General features: G+C 38.6%; 1 protein-coding gene across 5 annotated transcripts in view; it reads right to left on the bottom strand.

The window, feature by feature from the left end:
* Positions 1-658: 658 nt before the first annotated feature.
* Positions 659-20798, bottom strand: part of SLC8A1 (solute carrier family 8 member A1) — a 477484-nt gene continuing 457344 nt past the window's right edge. For 4 of the 5 annotated variants that reach the window (XM_055399277.2, XM_055399275.2, XM_055399276.2 and 1 more), the window contains one exon: positions 659-19631. In XM_055399277.2, the coding sequence (XP_055255252.1) occupies positions 19255-19631 (377 nt within the window). In that variant the 3' untranslated portion in view covers positions 659-19254. The remainder of the gene's footprint in view (positions 19632-20798) is intronic. The other variant, XM_088841524.1, reaches the window with a different exon arrangement.

Genomic DNA, 20798 nt, shown 5'->3' with positions numbered 1-20798 from the left:
TTTTCCTGAGCCAAATGTACTATATTTTAATCCAAGACTCCTCAGTGGCTAATTTCTATCATTGCTATAACATAGAAAGAAAGTAATTTGTTGATTTCATGAAAGTCACAGCAGAATAGTTTAGGGAAAGTTCAGAAGTCCTTATATTTGTCCTCAAAAATTCTCCCAATATTTGTATAGAGCCATATTCACAATAGATACTCAATAAGGGTTTGTCAGATGGATGAATAAATTTTTGCCATAGCTATAAGATCAGTCCTGGGTGTTCACTGGAAGGACTGATGCTAAAGCTGAAACTCCAGCACTTTGGCCACCTCATGCGAAGAGTTGACTCACTGGAAAAGACTCTGATGCTGGGAGGGATTGGGGACAGAAGGAGAAGGGGATGACAGAGAATGAGATGGCTGGATGGCATCACCGACTCGATGGATATGAGTTTGAGTGAACTCCAGGAGTTGGTGATGGACAGGGAGGCCTGGCGTGCTGTGATTCATGGGGTCGCAAAGAGTCAGACACGACTGAGCGACTGAACTGAACTGATAATGTTCTTGAGCCTGGAATTAACTATGACAGGGAAACATTTTGATTCTCCTTTGTTGGAGTTAGTTAGTGGAGTCACACTGAAGATACATTAAAAAAATCAATAAAAATGAATGACTAATTTACAAACATTTATATTTAAGTGTTAGGAAATACGGTAAGATTAGGAAAACAGTTAAGACAATGGTTTGTACAGAATTGACTCATTCAGGCAATGAACACTTCACGGATTACAGTTTAACAAGTTAAATGTCACATATAACATACATGTATGACAGACAGTGCTTCTGATTTTGGTATTAATATGCCATCAGTTATACACATAAGAAATATTGACAGTTCAATTTGGGGTTATGAAATATATAATTTGTTGGGTAAGACATTTCAAAATACAGTATATCTCAGGCAGCATGCAGGAAAAGTCATTTATTGTACATTTGTTAGGACACACCTTGCAACAAGCTTCCAGTTTGGGGTAGTTATATCAAGAATACAGAAACCATTAAAATGATGGTATGGTTGGAATCAGCAGTTGTATTTAACTGACTGAAAGAGAGCATTCTGTTGAAAACTCTCCTAATTAATTCATTAGGAAAATGCACAGTGAGCATAAACTCAATTCTTTAAAAATTGTTTTCACAATTGATTCTCATTTATTGGTGATACAGAAGCTGCAGGAAATTTGAATTCTGAGAGCCGGTTGTACATTAACAGCAGGACTTTCTTCTGTGGGCTCACATAATTACAACAAAGATGCTTGCCATTTGAAATCACATATTATATCAATGGTGCTATACAGACATCACAAATATTTGGTGTTTCAAGGTCTTAACAAATATTGTGGTTATTTCACAAACAGACCAGATTAACAGGCAGTGTAAATCACATATATCCTAAGATTTTAAAAATACATTTTATACAATAGGTTTCTAATTTCTTCACTAGCATTTAATTTTGGTGTGTTTTTTTGTTTTCCTTTTTTTTTTTTTGTCTCATATTTAGAGTCCTTAAAGAATCTATGAAGATCTGGCTTATGCCAAGAAACTCAGTAAGATTGATATTTCCTCATAGGAATATGGCTGAGTGTACATTGAATCACAGAGTTAATAAAGCAACATCTAACTTATAACAGATCATTTTTAAAATTCAAATAACATCTAATAATTTTAAAAGTAGTTTGAACAAAACTATAGGAATCAAAAATTTTATTTACAAAACTTTTGAATATATTTTTAAATGGCTAGTTCTCACTAACTGCACAAATTTAATATCCTTGATGTACATAGTCTGTTAGCCTTCTATGCAAGGATGTTAGATCTCTGAGTTAGCATACATGTGATGGTTAGGTGGGAAAAGTAGATGGTAATTTCCATTCATTCAGGGTGCTTGAAAGCGAGTGCTTTAATACCTTTCATTTCAGATGAGATCTGCCATTAATGTTGGTGCCTTTAATTTGAAAAGATTTAGCTGAATTACCCAAACGTATTTTAGTGCAGTATAAGAATTATAGGAAAGACTGATCAATTTACCATCAGATATTGAAGTTCTAACCTAACATTACGCTGTTGATCTAAGTCACTGTACCTTTCATTTCCAAGGCGTCTGTGTATTACATTGGCTTAAAAAACATTTTCCTTGGTCCTTAGAAATACAAAATATTAATTTTCAAAAGATAGAGGATGAGAGGGTGAGCATTTCTTACAATTACATTCGTAATGAAAGAAGTTAATCTACATTTTACAGATCATTAAATGGTCTTTGGCAGAAGACTTTACAAATAACTACCTAGACTTTTAACATTTTTGTAGGCCATTTCCCTTTTTGATGATGTCAGTTGTAAACTCACTTGTTCACAACTATAGGTTAATAGGAAAACACCACAGATATAAAAATATTTAAGTTTAGCACATACTGTTTTTGAAAGTTAAATTCAAAGTGTATTGACTCACTGATACTAGAGAAGATATTCTACACAGGCATTTCTGACAGCACTGCTTAAGATCATAGTTTTAACAATAGGGTCAGCAAAGAGAGAGTATGAATATCTTTATTTCCAACAAAATATCACTGAAACACACTGAAAGAATCCACTGCAATCTTTTAAATTATAATACACTGTATTTCCCACAAAATGAGTAATATATAATGTTGATGTGTGTGTGTGTGGTATGCATGTGTGTGTGTACTTAAAATGGTAAGTCTCAGAGGTTACATTCATTGGCATGGAAGAATAAAAATGGAAAGAGTTAAGTAGTCAAATGTATTATTGACATACCACTACTCGGAAATTTCAAAGTTCAGTGAAGTTGTTTAAAAATTAGCTTTAGACAGGCGATTGTTTTCAGAATCAACTAGAGGGACATTATGATTGCTTACTTCATTTTTCGAGACACAAACTCCTTCTCCACTTTGTCTCTCTTCTTTCCACTCTCCCCCTGCCTGTGTTTGGAGGCTATTTGTGGTGGGTCCTTTATACTGTGCGTACATGATGTGAACAGGCTGATCTTTCCTTTTCTGTCCTGTGAGTTGGATTTATGATCGCCTTTTAGGATGAGAGGGTTTCTGGCACAGTGATCTGCCTCCCTTTTCTTTATGGATTGCCTATGCGTTTAGTTTACTATCAAAAGTATCCACCAAGCTTATTCAGTGGGAATGAATTACCACTCTAACCAAAGGTGAGAGAGACATTATAAATTTGTTTCCTACCTGAGTTCTTCCATCTCGGCTGCTGTGCCAGGAACACTCCCAGTGGCACAGAGCAGTGTTTTGTGTAGATAAGGTGGGTACAAGATGCTAGTTCCTTTTCTGGCGCTCATCTAGAAGCTCAAAATGTATCCTCAGTGTGAGCTTTCTGCTGTCTACTAAAATTAATATGTGAAATCTAGGGAAGTCCCCCTTGGAATAACAGTTGTGCCAACAGTTATTTTTATGGCTTATTAGAATAGTATTGAATTGTACCACTGTCCTACGAACATCACTATGGATGGCATGGAAAGGCAGAAGCTGATGGAGATTAAAACAATTTTCTGTTACCTTCTAATGTCAAGACCTTTTAATGTACTGCACAAGTTAGGGGGCTTTAGAACATAGAACTTTTTCTCTTGAGCTTTCTGAGGGAAATTTTTAATCCAGGTTTGATTCAACACTTCAAGACTTGAATCAATAACTTAAACCATGGATTGTGGATAAAGCCAAGCCACCACTGTGATTTTGCTGGTGGACAACAAAGTTCTGGGAGGGAGGTCAAGGCTCTGAGTGGGCCCCAGTCAGTCTGATTTAGCCCTTCCCTCTGCAAAGGAGCAGGTCTCCTTACCAAGCACCTTGACATCTGATGATCCTTCTAAGAAGGGTCTTTTCAGTGAGGTTTTAACTCTGAGTGAAAGGCCAAATATGAAGATGGAGATGGACAGCACAGTAGAGACAGAGGAAGGGGTATGGTGCTTTGGCTGGAACTGTGTGGTGATCAGGTCACAGTGGGGAAAGAACTGATGAGAAAATGCTGTCAGAGACAGAAAACAGGATACCCAAATGTTCAAACTTTGACCAGCAATCAGATTTCTAGAGAAGCAGGTAGAGCATTATGATAACTCAATTCAGTAATTCCTGAAAAAGAGCAAAAAATCATTCTAAGATACCTGACAAGTTTGGTTCTTTGAAGGAAGACCTGGGAACATAGTTTAGCATTTTCTTCAGAACATCATTGTTGAGGTTCCAGTTTAGGTTTCCTTTCGGGTACTTTCAGTTTACTTTTCTGCATCAAAAGAAGCAGGTCAAAAATATATACATATGGATGTTTTCAGTAGCTGTCAATGTGATACTTTCAGGTTTGAGTTAAGGAAGCATACACACATATGTACACACAACATAACCCACCATCTTAAACTCCCTTTCCTAAGCCATTTTAATAAGCCAAATCAACTTGCTGGCTTTTCACTCTGGTTCTGCACCAATTCAAATGAGCCTAGAAAAGAAGCTCCCGGGGGTCTTGGGATTGTTGTCTACATTGTGGTTTCCAGGTTTTATGAGCTATGTGAACCTTTGAAACTATCTTTGAAAACCAAAATTCACTTAGAACCATAGTCATTTTAGCTCAGTCCATGCCCACTCTTCAAACCAATAGACTATATCATTAAATATAACTCAGTTCTGTTAGACAATGGTTTAGCATTAAGGCAAATGGACCAGAGCTGATCAATTAAGAGAAAGGTGTCCACGGTCATTCTCTGGACACTGGTTAGTCAGGCAAAGCAGATTAGCTGTTGGTTTTTTAAAAAGAACTAGAAAAGCTAAGAAAAGCTAATGAGAAATCTTTCTGAAGTTCAGTTACACTAGTAAAGAATATGTGTAAGGATTAATTTTCCTTCAGGTTATACTGAATATTTTATATACGAATGGTGGACATTCCTGTAAATATATCAGAATGTACTGGGCCTAGATGGACTCTATCATTTAAGTTTTTAAGCTTTTTCCTGTGAGGAAGCAGAGTTAAACAGAGGATGACATGAACTTTTCTTGACCACTCAGAACACAGATTGTAGTTCTCAAACTTGAACATACATCAGAATCATCCCAAGGGCTTGTTAGAAGTCACATTGCTGGGCCCATTCCCAGGTTTTCTGATTTATAGGTCTGGGTTGGGCTCTCAGGTGGGACCAGGGAATTTACATACGTAACAGATTTCAAAGTTGCTACAGACGCTGCCTTGTCATGGACCAAATGTTAAGAGCCACTGTAGTAGCTTATTCTAAAACACACTTTAATTATTCAAACCACCTTAATCGAGCTCCCAGTTCCATCTGGAATGGGATGGTCAGTTGGATTTTTTCCCGAGGCATCCTTATTATGTAGGCAAAGGATGAATTCAACTGGTACTAGTTTACTTCTTGAGAAATGAGAGGTTCAGATGTTTAAGTCCTATATTAGCATATAGAGCAAACCCATAAGTAAAATATGACTCAAACTCCTGCCCTAACCTATGACCTTCCTCTGAAGGATAAAGGCTTTTTATACCTCATTAAATTTGAGTCCCAAGAGGCAAATGCAGAAAACTCTACAACCTTTCTTCAGGGAGTATTATTTTAGTAATAGTATTAAAATTCTCTCTTGCCACACAGGTGATGTTCTTCCTGAGACCTCAGGAGGGTTAACATGATAACAGCTAAATCTGTTCACAGTTCCTTCACTGAACACAAAGAAAGCTTTGTTGACTTTTTTCTAGTAATATGCCTATCAAATGCAGGGACCTATGTAAAAGAGTGAAGCAGAAGCAAGTACTCCTAAGGCCACTCCATGAAGTATCGTTGATGCAGAATTCTGTTCGACAAGCTGTCAACAAATGTAATCAGTGATGGCGATTCTTTTGACTGACATGTGGGCCTGGGTGAATCAAGAGGCTAGACTGGAACAAGGGGTTAAGGAAAAACAGACATGAGTTTGTGTGAAGAGGTCGTTTCCTATGTAGAAGGCAGCTTCCATCTATTTATGGTTTCTCCGCCTTACCAAGCACCTACTGCTAACTGACCAAGCTACCAGGATGGCTTAAGGCAGTCATATCTAGAAAATGCTTATGGTGCAGATTTGTTATTTAAAAGACACAAATATTTACCTTTCCAATTTAGGATTTCCTAATCAAATGTGAAATAGCGGTCAAATTCAACACGGGAGACTTAAAGAAATATAAAAATATGATGGCTACTGCAACTGAATAGCAGCTTCATATAAAGACATGTAATGAGAGAAGGAAAAGTAATTTTTTCCCTAGGTAGAAGTCAGACATAACTGTGTGTGTGTTAGTCACTCAGTTGTGTCCAACTCTTTGTAACCCCAGGCTCTTCTGTCCATGGGATTTGTCAGGCAAGAATACTGGAGTGGGTTGCCATTCCCTTCTCCAGGGGATTTTTCCAACCCAGGGATTAAACCCAGGTCTCCTGCATTGCTGGCAGATTCTTTACTGTCTGAGGTAACAGGGAAGACCTTAGTTAGGACAAAAATACTATCTTTTAATTTTCTCTCTCAATAACTAGGCTCATAAGATCACTTTATCTGTTCTAACGCCAGGAGTTTTTGTTTACATCTCCTGACAAATTTGGCTTTATGCCTCAGTGCTAATAAAACTGGAATAAATTACTGCTATGATGTTGAAATGGTTTTGCCATTTCTGATGACATTCTAACTAGTATTCCTTCAAGAGAAGGCTTACATATATTGCACTAAAATGTTGTTTACATAAGCAGAGTTTGTCATGATTGCTTTTTCTTTTTCTTTTCCCCATGGCAATGTCTACATCCTCTTGCTATATTTTCTCTAACCGTGTGCAATACCAGATTGCTAATGAGACATTTGGGCTGTGGCAAATCAGATGATTGCTAGGGATGGGATTTAAGTATTTTCTGTAAAATCTTTTTGAGGAGTCATTTTCTCCACAACAAGGGAGTCTTTAAAAGACAGCTGAATTTGCAGCAAAAGCAATTCTTTTCTCATCTTCCTTTAGAATACTTGTATCTTTTAATAATCTTTCTCCTGGTCAGTGTACATCCTGTTTGCATTCACACACTTTGGTATAAAGTCACTACCGGCAGTCTCTTTCCCCTAACAGATTGTCATTAAGGACAAAAAAAAGAAAAAAGTGGAATTATTGTGGGAAACTGTGTGAACTCAGAAATTACATTTAGAAGACTAGCAGATTCAGCCTTAGGAAGGTCAGTGATGAGGAAGGCATTCCCATCTGGTTAAATTTTCTGTTGTTGGGCATCGTACAAAGGCAGAAACTTTTCACTCCCCTTAGGGAAGGAAATTTTTTCAGCAGTGTGTAAAGAACTGTTTCAAAATAAATCTAAATTCCCGCAGTGCATAAAGAATTGTTTCAAAATAAATCTAAATTCCCGTCAGACTTAATGTAACTTTATTGGCTTGATACTCACATTGATAATCAAGTATTGTGGGATGTGTGATGAGGACCAAATGGTTCCCAACATAAAGCACCTTCGACCCATAATCCTTGGATTGATACCAGGATCACGCCAGTGCTTGATGTGTTTTGGAAAGCCAAGTTAAAAGTGAAGCCCTTCCATTTAATGATGAGGAAATTTAAGTCCCCAAAGAGCCTGAGATTCATAATCCTCTGAAACAATTAAATTCTAATTTTCAAAAGCTGAAAGCCTTTGGGGTCACTTCTTTGGTGATTATTTGGTGTTGGAATAAAGAGAACATTGTGTACTCAGACATGGGGACTGAGGTCTTCTCCTGTTGGCTGTTAAAATGTGACAGCTGAGGTTGTAACTCCAAATACAGTCAGACACCTCAAAGTCAAAAGAGCAATGGGCAGAGTTAAGAAAATTCAGTGATGAACCAACATCAACACCCAATAGAAAAAATCTTCAGTAACGGGGAGGCAAATCATTTTTGGAACAAGTTTATCCCAACTTGAAATGTTGAAACAAAAGACTGTATGTCATTCTCACACAGGTTTTGGTTCATTGTACACTCTGAAGATGCTGAGTCTGAATCCATTTATCTTGTTGGTAAAAGACAGAATGTGGAGTTAAGAAAATTAGCAGTTCTATTTCTATTAAAGGAAAGTTCCTTGACAGACTTCAGAATAGTTCCATTTAGCAGTTTCAAATTGATAAAATGTCCCTAGACCAAAATGGAAGACTAATTAGAGTGCCATAACTGGACTCTTCCTGACTAAATTCAGGGCTAGTGCTAATTTTCCTGGAATTGTCTTAAATTCTTGATGCCATCTTAGATTACCTAGTATAATACTCTGCACAAAATAAATGCTTGAAGTCTATGGAATTGTATGATTGAAAAAAATGGAATTGCCTCTGATATTTGATTTAAAAATTGTTCCACTGCTTTGGCTATATAAATTATTTTTTAAGTTTTAACTGAATATAAAGTAAGTCAAAGATCTTGGAGGACTGACTTGCTAAATTGTGACCATCTTTGGTTTAACTTCTGATTCTTTTTCTTCATGTAATTTGTCAGTTGATTTTTATCAAGTTTCTTATCAAGCTCCAGCATCCAGATAAAATTTTAATTCACTAGTACTGTCCAAATACTCTCTGCATTTTTCAATCCTTATTGATGTATGAGTTCTAGGCAGGAAGATAAAGTGACATTTAAGATACTTTCAACAAAGTTATTTTTGACTTTTGATAAAGGATTGGAAGTATTTCCTCAAATCTTGTTTTCTGGGTGGGTTGCAGTCACTAACAAAAGCCATTTAGTAAGTAGTCTTAATATGGAGATAATGATGGTCTGTGTTTTTGTACAAAACTTCTGGATCAACCAATGAGGCACCTGTCATTACCATCCCCCCCTTTTTTTCCTTTTATATTACAAGCTCTGGAAGGTCTGTTTCTCCAGGGAGAATTAGGAAATAAAAGGCAGATTCTGGAGCTGTGTCAATATCCTCCCACTGAGTATGGGAAATATTCCACTGGGAACCATGACAGATTAAGAGCAAAACACTGAGAAGCCTTTCAGAAGCCCAGCCCTCCGTTAACCCAGCAGTCTGTGCTGAACCTTTATTGTTTCCAAATGTTATTATCTTGTCTGTTGCTTTAAAGGGACCCAAACCAATTCTGGAATCTTTACAAGACAAACCTAGTCTTTGGGTAAACCCACGGATCTCATTTTAGTAAGTGGAAGCTTCAAGTTCGGAAAATATATGAATTAATTCTAAACAATGACAAAGCAATTATTATTTTCATTTTACCAACAACATGATTTTTTGAGTTGGAGTGTCAGTGCATTAGCTGGAAAGGAAAGAAAATGAAAGTTTAGGCTCCTCATCACTAGGTCCAATACTTAGTGTTGCTGAAACTGGTTCCATGGCAACCAGTTTGGAAAGAGGGATTCACTCTCCAAGCAGGCAACAAGTATGTGATGGAGCAGCATGATTCTGTTTGGAAAGGTTTGAGTCAAACACAGTATCCTGGCTCAGAGCAGAAAGGACTCTCTGCAAGAATTATTCATCTCAAGTGAAAAATATGCTTCTGGCACAGTCCTAATATTCACAGACCATATCCATCACAGGGGTGAGCAAGGTGGTGATCTGGTTCAAGGACTAGAATTGATTCCATCTCTTTTGCCCACTTCCTGACGCCGTCTAGCAACTGAATGGTACTGCGATTATATTATAGTGATCTTTATTTCCTGTCTCTACATCTTGTTTGCCTCTGGATGATGTATGAACAGGATGGGGAGGGCAGTGGTTGGGTACTGATGATAGTAATGTTAGTAACCTCCATGTCTCAGTGATTAACACAGATTTCCTGATAGCTTTGCATAAGTGCAATCTTTGCTTCATATCTGAGATTTAAAAGCATCTCTCTTGGTTTTGTGTCTAATGTTAAAAATTTGAAACAGGCACATTTTTAAAGATAAGTAAGTTTAGTCCATTTTGAAAGGGAGGACTTTTTTTTTTTTAAACTTTCTCTCACTATCTGCAGTTGTTTCTGAAAGATGTACACAGGGATTAAGAGTCAGAAGCGGGAAAAGGGGATACTGAAACAGAGCCACTGATGCAGTCTAATGCTCACAGTTTCTTTGGGTGCTTATTGGGAAAATTCCCAATCCGTTTGATGAGAAAGAAAGTCATGTATTTAAGAAAAAAAAGTAAATCTATGCAGTTTGTGAGAACAATCTGAAAATATCAAGGATATTTTAAGCCTCATGCATACACTTACCAAGATTCAGGGTATCAAATTTCCTATTGGGTTACTAATGGCAGCAAAAACTTGTGCTTAAAGTTTTAGACTGAAATATCAAAGACATTTTCTTGCAAACTGTAACAATAAAAGAACTTTACATGATGCCTTTTTGCAAGCAAAAATAACTTTTTTTGCATGATGCCATCCTTTGCTTAGATCAACACCACAAAAGTTGTTGATGAAATATCAATAAAGTCATCTCAGTATTTCTAATAGTAAGTGTCCCAAACAGATTCTAAGACATAATGAAACAGTTTGTTACATAGGCTCCAATGACTTGGCATTGACATCATGCCACTCTGCACCCACCCCTTATCCTTCCCCCTGGAGAAATCTCATGTACCAACTGGTTGCAGGGGTGAGTGACTGAACTGAACTGAACTGAAGATGTTAGCAGCAAATGCTAGGGGTAAGACAATTAGTGTATATGAGAGTTGAGGGTTGATTTAGTTGAGAACATTTAAGCTAAGCTACAGTTAGTGGAATACTTTGGCCACCTCATGCGACGGGTTGACTCACTGGAAACGACTCTGATGCTGGGAAAGGTTGGGGGTGGGAGGAGAAGGGGACGACCGAGAATGAGATGGCTGGATGGCATCACCGACTCTGTGGACATGGGTTTGAGTGTACTCCGGGAGTTGGTGATGGACAGGGAGGCCTGGCGTGCTGTGATTCATGGGGTCGCGGAGAGTCGGACACGACTGAGCGACTGAACTGAACTGAACTGAACAGTTAGTGGAGAATCTATATGGCAGGGGATGATTAAGTATTTGGGCAAAACTAGGTGGGAGTCCCATTCCTTTTACACCTACGTGCCAAAACACATTTCTAGAAAATATCAACCAATGTATGGGGACCTGTGTGCCCAGTTCTATGTTTCCAGAAAAATATAAAATCACATCCTTCTAATCCCCCAGGATTTGACCTACAAGAGGATGTTTTTTTCAAGAGCTGTATTCAAAACCTCCCAAAAGACAGTGTAATTGGAAAAGTAAGAAAGTGGCCCTAATTGATCAAAAAAGTTTCTATCAGAAATGCTTGCCAAATAAGGAAGGAAAAATGAATTTCTTTCTTTTAAAAATCTACTTATGTATTTAGAAGGAAAGATATAATTAATAGTGTTATAAGCAGTTTTCAAATGACTTTAAATTTACATCCTTAGCAAAAAAGGAAAAGGAAATCAGGAATATGCATCCTTTCCCATCTCTGCCCCCTTTTCCTGTTTATAAAAGATCTGATAAAAAAGGAATGTCAACCTGACATGGACTTTTAGGGCAAATCTAGACATCTGAAAATACAATCTGAGTTCTTTGATTTATATCATCCATTTTGTATTTATGTGTCTCTATGCTCTGGGAAGAGATGGGATAGAGGAGATTAACTGCTGAAACTATATCTGATTCTCATAGAAATAATCTTCAAACTAGCATTTCAAAAAAATTTTTTTTGGTTTGTTTTTACACAGGTTGAAATGACAACTTTTAGTAAAAAGAAGATTGAAAACAGCACTTAATTTGCTGTGCATAAAAGGTCAGTGTTTCAGAAGCCTTATAAATACTGAGAGGTCTATTTGAGCTTTACTGTTTGTATGGGTTAGAGTTAAGTTCAATATCCCTTCTGATGTGTTGATTATTTTAAATATTCAAATTAATTCTGAAATGTAAATAACATAAAAATGGAATCAGCTTTTTATAAATGAAATTATCAGGTTGTTATGTTGTGAAATTTAGAAACGTCATGGCTTTAGAAAAAAGAGGAAGGAAATTAGTGGAAGCATTTTTATTAACACCTGTGTAAGTCCAGTGCATTACACAAAATAACTCAGCAATACAGAAAAGTGTGCCAAAAGCATACTTTTTGGGGGGTTGCCAGGACTTCGCTGGTAGCTCCGCTGGTAAAGAATCCGCCTGCAATGCAAGAGACACTGGTTCAATTCCTGGGTTGGGAAGATTTGCTGGAGAAGGGATAGGTAGGCTACCCACTCCAGTATTCTTGGGGTTTCCTGGTGACTCAGCTGTAAACAATCTGTCTGCAATGAGGGAGCCCTGGTTTGATCCCTGGGTTGGGAAGATCCCCTGGAGAAGGGAACGGCTTACCCACTCCAGTATTCTGGCCTGGAGAATTCTATGGACTATTCCAAGGGGTTGCAAATAGTCGGACATGACTGTAATGTTGCTCATTACTTTAGAAAAAGAAGGACGGAAATTATTGAAGGCAATTTTATGAGACAGCTGTGTAAGTCCAGTGCATTACACAAACTAACTCAGCAATACAGAAAAGTGTACCAAAAGCATACTTTTTTGGGGGGTTGCCAAAGCCAAAAGTTATGCATTCTCAGCTTTGATTATCATATGAAAACCGAGAATGAGAGTGTTACTTGTACTATTGTTTCTGAAAACTGGGAATTCATCTTCCACAAGGATAGTTGTAGTAGAAACCATGCGTGACACCAAGTCAACTCAGTCGTGTCCGACCCTTTGTGTCCAACCCCGTGTGACCCCATGGATTGTAGCCCACCAGGCTCCTCTGTCCGTGGGATTTCCAGGCAAGAATACTGGAGTGGGTTGCCATGCCCTCCTCCAGGAGATTTTCCTGACACAAGGATTGAACTCACATCTCTTATGCCTCCTGCATTGGCAGGCAAGTTCTTTACTGCTGAGCCACCTGTGAAGGATAACAACTTTCAAACATCTTAGATGAGGGTAGCCTGGGATGAGATCTTAACACATTTTCTTTCGGTTAATTCTATTATTTTTAAAATATGTTCTTGTCAAGCACTTAGATAATTCTCACCCACATAATTATTTTAACCATATTCTTCAATTATATGGGCATCATGAGAATGGAATATCTTCTAAGATATCTTCCTTGGAATATTTTACAAATTTTAGTGTTGAGTATAAGAAGGTAGAGAACTATTTTTCTCAGTAGACACATGGGCCATATCAGCTTTATCTTAAATATTTATATAATTGTCTATTTTTAGGTGAAACGTGGTTATGTATTTTGTTATCTAAGGGAAGCTGTTCCTTCTACTTGGAAGAAATGAGATTTTCATATAGGAGGATGGTTCACTGCAAATCTAGGATATTTTTAGGAAAGATCTCCTTGGAGAATTTATTTATTGCTCTACTCTGTGACTTTAAGAGATCTAATAACAAATTCCATAAATTAAATGTGGTTTATTTCAACATGGAAAATGTCATGGACAGAGGCGCCTCATGGGCTCCAGTATGTCGGGTCACAAAGACTTGGACACGACTGAACATTCATACACATGCATATTTCAACTTGGGAATGTAGGGGGAATGTCTTTGAAAATATCTGGGCCAGGTCTTTATAGGCAAATAAGCAATTTCCAGTACAGAGGGCTATATAATCATTTTAGTAAATTAATTCCCTTCTATACTCTTGGATTTGGCTAGGTAGATCTGTCTTTGCAATCAACAAATTGGGAGTGCTGGGCTCTGCATTAACTGTCAAAATTGACTCAGTAACATTGAAATTAGTCAATTACTCTTGGTGTGTTTGGTTACTAATGTGGATTTCCCTACTATTTGCATATCATGAATATAATAACTACAGAGAAATACTGATCCACTCATATTTATTGGAGGCATGGAAGCTACATATGCTGTTTTTCTGTATTTACATACTTGATGTTTGGAGATGTATGTGAGGGTCTTTATCCTCGATCCATACCGACATATATCAATAGAATAGAAGGCTAGGTGGATGGGCACTAAAACATGAAGAATGTGATCCAGAGAGGAACAAAATGAACAGCTGCTGTGTGTAGCTTCAGGGTCTAATCCTGTCCTAAACAGTTATAGAGATACCACACTAAGATCCGATGACTATTTTCTAGGTGAAAAATCATTATATTAATATCTGATTTTCTGATGACAAATTCACTTTCAGAAAAACATGCCCAGAGAATTTTTGGCATGAGCCCTTTTCCACATTGCTGAAAGGTAATAGGGAACACTACTAAGGGAAACGGATATAATGGGAGTAGCCAGGGAAGAGCTACGAAGGTTGGGAATTAGGAAAAGAAAGGTTAAAGCTTCATATTCCCAAGGGGACACCTCTCTGTTTCTTTGGAAAAGGTTAGGGATGCATGATTCTAAAGAACATGAGCAGGTCAAGCATCTATAAAACACTACATTGATTACCAGGCAATCCTGGGCAAGTAATTCTTCCTGTAAAGACATGGGTCATAATTCTAACTACAAAGTTATGTTGCTTTTTAAAAGTTATAATGTTCTGTTCTACAAGTCAATCAATTAAAATAATTTATACTATGATCATGGACTGAAAAGTTCCATAGGAGATTCAATAAGAGGACCTTTGACAAAACTGAAATTGGAAGAGCCTCTGAATGCATGTTCTCAGATACCTTGACAGGTAGAAAAAAGTCACAGACAGCTTCATACTCACCCGTTTCTTGTTGGCTGGAAAGCTGAAGCACTCTCTCCTTTGGGAGTCCCACCATTTAGTGGTTGTTCCTTCTATAGGTAAGACATTCTCTCTTTGGGGAGATGATTAACTGTGCCCAATTAAGTTCTAAAAAATACCTCTTACAATTGTTTCCCCTTCCTATGCTATCTTTGCAGGTGGAGTACCAACAGGACCAACTGACACTTGACACACATTGATGGAAGACAATGAATATGATTAGAAGTGATAGGAATATAATGGCCGAAAAGAACTGAAATGCAACCCACTACTAAAACCTGTAAGTAGAACTGAAAGAAAGCTAATGAATACACTCATAACAGCACCTTTCTTTCTCTGTAAGATAAATATGATTTTGTATGTCTCATCTCTCTTGTTTATCAGTTGAAATGCTCTATTTTACTACTCTTGGCCAAGTGAAATGATGACTACAACAAAAGCCAGGTGCCATGTGGAGATTACGGTAAGATCCAGTGTTGTACATGGTTGATTATTAAATGACCAAATAATATAATATAATAGTTTGAAGTTGTCAAACTATACCCAAGACTTGCTCTGGATATAACTGCCCACTATCAGACAGAGAAAACCATAATCAGGAGAGATTTCATTTCTTGGGTCAGGAAACACTGAAGGAAATCTTAAAGGAGCTGATTTACATTCTTGAGAAAGTGAAGTTTTGTCACCAAATAGGACTTTGTCATCTATTAGAGGATATTTGTTATTTTTCTGATTGCTTCCACAACATTCTCAGATGTATGCAGCACAAACTGGTGAATCTCACTTTGACAGGTTAGGAGCAGGGCTGTGGGATCAACAATGAATCAAGCCCCCTGTGGATAAAACTATGTGTATAGTGATCTTTTTATTAATAGTGAGACCACTGGAGGGAAGGTATACATTAGGAAATCTAATAGAATGACAGTCACCTATCAGAATAGCCTCAGAACTGAAGACAGACAGTACGCTTTTCAAGAAAAAATTATAAGAAGGAAAAACTTAGTGTGCTTATGCCATGAACGGTAAAAGCAAAATTCTGTGAAATTTCCACTGGCAGAAGGCTTGAACTGGAACCTTTGAAAGAACAGAATTAGCTTATAAGAGATTAGAATCATTGGGCCACAGCATTTTGCTGAATAGTTGCTCAATAGTCAAGGCTAGTCTGGTTGTTGAATTATCCCTTTTCCTGTTATAGTAGTAAATGTTGGCTGCTTATTTTGTGTTAAACCAAAGATTGGGTCCCAGGATACATACTAATTGTTGATCCAAGAAAATTACCTTCACATAGGAAAGTGTTTCATGCATGACCATATATGAATATAACGAGGAATTCTAAAGAAAATTTTAAAGACAATTAGATGAATAAGGTATCATTTATCTCCACAGTCAGACACTGTGCTCCCTTGGGACATTAAAAGCAGACAGTGACCAAGGGTTGACATTTGTAAGGTGATTACTGGGCATCTATTTTCTTTCTTTTGGATGAGGATACCAATGGCACAATAATACCTTTTGGGTCTTTATTTCTTCAAAACATGAAAACAAAAGATGAAGTAGATGATAATGAGAAGAGAGAAAACATTCCATACAGAATATGCTGGGTCACTAGTGATTAAATCAGAAACCATTAGAAACTTTATTTGTCTGTGTCAGTAATGTGTACCATTTATAAGGAACAGCACAATTAGTGCACCTCCCCCCCTAAGCTGTGCACAATACACACAAAATAAACAAAATGAAATAATTTTACACGACTATAATTACTAAAACAACCCTGAACAACCAGAATCATAGTTTCCCTATAATATGAAAATTTAAAAAGCAAACAAACCAAAAAGCTTTGAAATTGAAATTGACCAACAGTAAAGATTTCTTAACATCCTCTGTGAAAATTTGCTATGGGATTATTAACATTCCAAATATAGCTAGAAAGGAGTGCAAAGTCTTTCTGATGTTTAAACAACTCATATCCCTTGACTATTTACTTGGTGTTTCTAGGCTAGCTTTTCATTAAATAAATCTTCAGAAAAAAATGGGTTAGGATTATGCCACCAGTGTGTTAGGCCATGACAGGTCAGGGCTGAGGCTCCAGGAGATGTGAGAAATTATAGCTGCAGTGGGCATGGAAAAGTACTGCTGTCCAACAAAGATCAGCTGAAGATAAAAATTGGGATTAATTGGGATTTCTCAGACAACTGGGTCATCAGCAGGATTGCCTTACTTGGTTTAAAATGGAAAGATGTACAGATCTGCAAGACTGGCTCAGGATACACAGACTGCTGCTCCTACCCTATGCCTTATAACGCTCTCAGTACAAGAAAATCTTAGACATCTAGGCAAGAGAATTTCAGCAATTGTGTTTTTCTTATAAGATCAAATTGTTTCCATGTGGCTGTGTTAACTGGTACTCAGGGATTAACTGTGAACCCCCTCAGGATAGGGATTTGGGCTGTCTGGTCCATGTTTAGTCCCCAAGTGCTAGCACAGTACTGGGCAGATTGAGTGGGTACTCAGCATTTACTTATTTGTTCAGTCACCCAGTGTTTATTAAATGATGAATGATTGTGATTACTAGGTGGAAGAAGAGAAAATAAGAAATGAAAATTATTATCAGTTAAGTATCTTTGAATCAACACAGAGGGCTTAGGGGTGTCTCTGGCCTGGGATTCTTTATGGATAGAGAAATGTCTGAGAGGGAACCTAAGTCATTCCATTTTTCCTCATTTGTGGACTCACAGCTTTGGAATGTTGGGTTTATCATACTCTTTGATATTGTGAAATAGAGCCATTCCATTTCCAGGGTTAAAAACCTCCCAGAGCAGTCCTATGAGAGGCACTAATCATCTCATTTAATCACTTCCTCCTTGGCCCTACGTAGAGAAGACACACTTTGAAAGGCCTGTTGCTATCCGTGGCTTCTTTTCTCCTCAGGAACTGCAGATACTATCAGAGGGGTCTGGACGGTGAAAAAAATGGGGCTCTGAATAGCCTTTTACATAAAAAAATAAAATGAACAAACCAGCACTATCTACCATCTGTGCCAGACAGAGCAGATGTGAAATAAATACTTTGGGGGCAGGGGTGTTCCAGGAACGGAGGCTTTCAGAGCCCAGGCACATCTAACGTATCCCCTTCTCTACATAGCCCTGAACCAAAAGGTGAGTTTTCAAGGCTTTGGTATGCACCGCATGGCTAATTTTCCTTGAAGATACTTTGTCGCCTGCCCGCTGTCCTCTCAATAGCTTCAACTCCCACGAAACAGTTATTGTTTCTTAGAAATGAACGTGCAGATCCATGAACAGTAAGCCATTTTCTCCTTTTACCCCTAATCAAACTCAATAACAACACAAAAGTTACAACTCAGGTGAAAAGAAAACTCACTTATGTCTTCAATGTCCAATCAGTGTTGCCAAATGGGAGAACGGTATATGCTATACTCTACTATATACAGATACGCTTTGTTTTGTTGTATTTGTTTTTCATCCATGCACTGGTAACAGGTTTCACAACAACATTCCCAAACAGGCACATGAAAGAGGAGCACATGTTCCGTCATGACTGGAACAGGAGTGTGCAGGCCACAGATGCCTTGGAAAAACAGAACTGATGGACAATCCCAGGCAGTAGCAACGTGGGACACAGACTGATGCAAATGGAAAAGGATGAGGCGCTTTTTGAATGGAATTATTCTTCCTGTTTGTATGAGGGGTAAAGGGCAGGAGACGGGGTTTGGGATGGGAGGGCTGGGGAATCAGCGGGTGTGGAACATCAGAGTCAGGGCCTTGCTAATCATAGTCCAGTGCTAAAGAGATAAGAAAGGACTTTGTATGTTCCTGGGAATCTAGGCATGTTGTTTTTGTACCTGTTGAACAAGGGTGCCAGGCCTAGTATCTTTAAATATCAGACTGTATTTAGAACCACGACTCTTCTTGGCTCCATTCCAGCTCCTGCATTTCTTCTTGGAGGGAGCTTCACCTCTGCTGCCACTCCAGAGTAAGCATGAAATTTAGTAATATGGTGAAGACATGCTTCTTTCTTCTTCCATGCCCATTTCCTTTCTTACTCCAAAATTTTAAAGTTTTTGGGCAAAGGGAGAGTCATCTTCCTGATTTCCATTTTTACCATTGAGATTGGACATCACCTCCCACAAGAGAAGCACAAACCCCGATCCGCCCCCTGCAAAACCAAAACCAAACCCTAACATCAACCACCTCCCAACCCCGACCCAAAACAAGCAAAAACAGAAAACAAATCAAAGACTTAAGGATTTATGAACCCGGGGAGAACACAGCCCTTCTGGGCTGAGCTGCAAAGATGGCCCTGCCTCCATGCCTGGTTCAACAAGACGATGCCCCTGGGAACGGGAGGTGATGCTTTCTCACTCCGGCCCTAGTACAGAGTCTGCTCTTGAAGCTGGATTCCATCAGCAGGTGGGTGGACATGATAAATGCCAGTTTCCTCTGTTCATTATACATAATTTTTATGTATATATATATATGTATATATATATATAAATTTACTACATCTGATTGTTCCTTTAGAAGCCTTTTATGTGGCAGTAGGCTTCCAGGGAGGAGAAGAAAATGTACAAGAGCCACAGGAGCACAAAGAGGCAGGATGTGAGGAGCTTGGCAGTCCGGGGCCCACCCAGCTCACCTCCAATTTCTGGCCTCCGCCGATACAGCAGCACCCCCACATTGATGAAAGCAAAAATGGTGAAGAGAGTGACAGAAAAAGCTAGCGTGCCAGGGGACACTTTGAACTGTTCCCCGTTGGCCGCGTGGTAGATGGCAGCGATGGACCAGGCCACACCGATGCCCAGGAAGACGTTCACCGCGTTGCTGCCTGTGACGTTACCTATGGATGCATCCGCATACTGGTCCTGGGTGGCTGCCACTTTGCTTGCGAATGTGTCTGAGGAGGAAGAAGAAAAAGACAATGAACGATTAGCCCCTTACAGAGGTCTGTGGAGTGCTGGAAGCTTCAGCCGTGTACTCTGGAATCAAGCCTTGGTGGAAACCCCGAGACCAGGACAGAGCTTTGTTCTCTCAAGTCCCAGTATGTGTAGTCAGAACAAGAGGATCCCTAGGTAACAGGACTCGAGGGTTGGTGGTGGGTGTTATAGGTGACTTTGGTCAAGTTCTTTTTCCCACAGATACCACAGTTCTTGATTGATGGTAACAATTCTACGAGGGTAGTAAACTTTAGAGGTAAGGAAGCTGGGCTCAGAGAGGATAAGTAAATGGGTGCAAAATCACACAGCAAGGAAGAAGCCACATTAAAGCCTGAGCTCGGGACTTCTGCCTTCAGGCAAATGCTTCTTGTATTATCTCACCTTTCCCTGTGCCAGGCGTCCTAACCGGCAGCCTTAAAGCTCTTTGTTCACCAATAATCCTGAATGCATTTTTTCTCTGAGGCTAGGGAATTCACACATTTTCTTTCTCTACAAGGAGTAGGACAAAACTGACTCAGACTTGGTGAACGGAGCACAAGGGATTAGTGCTTATTTAAGCCAAAGGGTTTCAAATTCTTCCTTTGCAAGTGAGTCTGTGACCCCAGGCAGTCACTTAATTTTTAGAGATTCAGTTTCCTAATCTGTGAAATGACGATAGCAATGCTCACTTCAGAGTGCTTTTGTTAAATTGAGCTATTAAATATAAAATGCTTATGTTTCAGGTACAAAGCAAGGGTAGCTATTTTGGTTGTTTGGGGAATACAACATGAATGGAGCTGCCCAGATCTGTTTATTAAAAGGTGAGGTGAGGATGGATCTGAAATAGCTCCCTTTATTAATAATGTAATAGGACCTGTAAGATATTCAACTTCCTTTTTATACGATCACCGAGTTACTGATATCAAAGTCCTCTCAGCTACCTCTGCGAAATATGTTGCACAGTCAATTTAGAATAAATCATAATAACTGGCAGATTGCACTCACATTCGCAAAGCCAGCAGTGGCAGCTACTGGTCTAAGCATACGTGCAGATGTGTGATATCTGCATGGCTTTCTCACTGTTGCTATTCTGTTACCACCTCCAACAGTGTGTGTGCGAAGTCGCTCAGTTATGTCTGATTCTTTGC

This window comes from Moschus berezovskii, chromosome 11 (genome assembly GCF_049115385.1).
Source record: "Moschus berezovskii isolate FMDL1 chromosome 11, NW_MosBer_1.0, whole genome shotgun sequence".
Taxonomy (NCBI): Eukaryota; Metazoa; Chordata; class Mammalia; order Artiodactyla; family Moschidae; genus Moschus; species Moschus berezovskii.
Note: the sequence above shows the minus strand (reverse complement) of the source record. Positions and strands in the feature narration are given on the sequence as shown.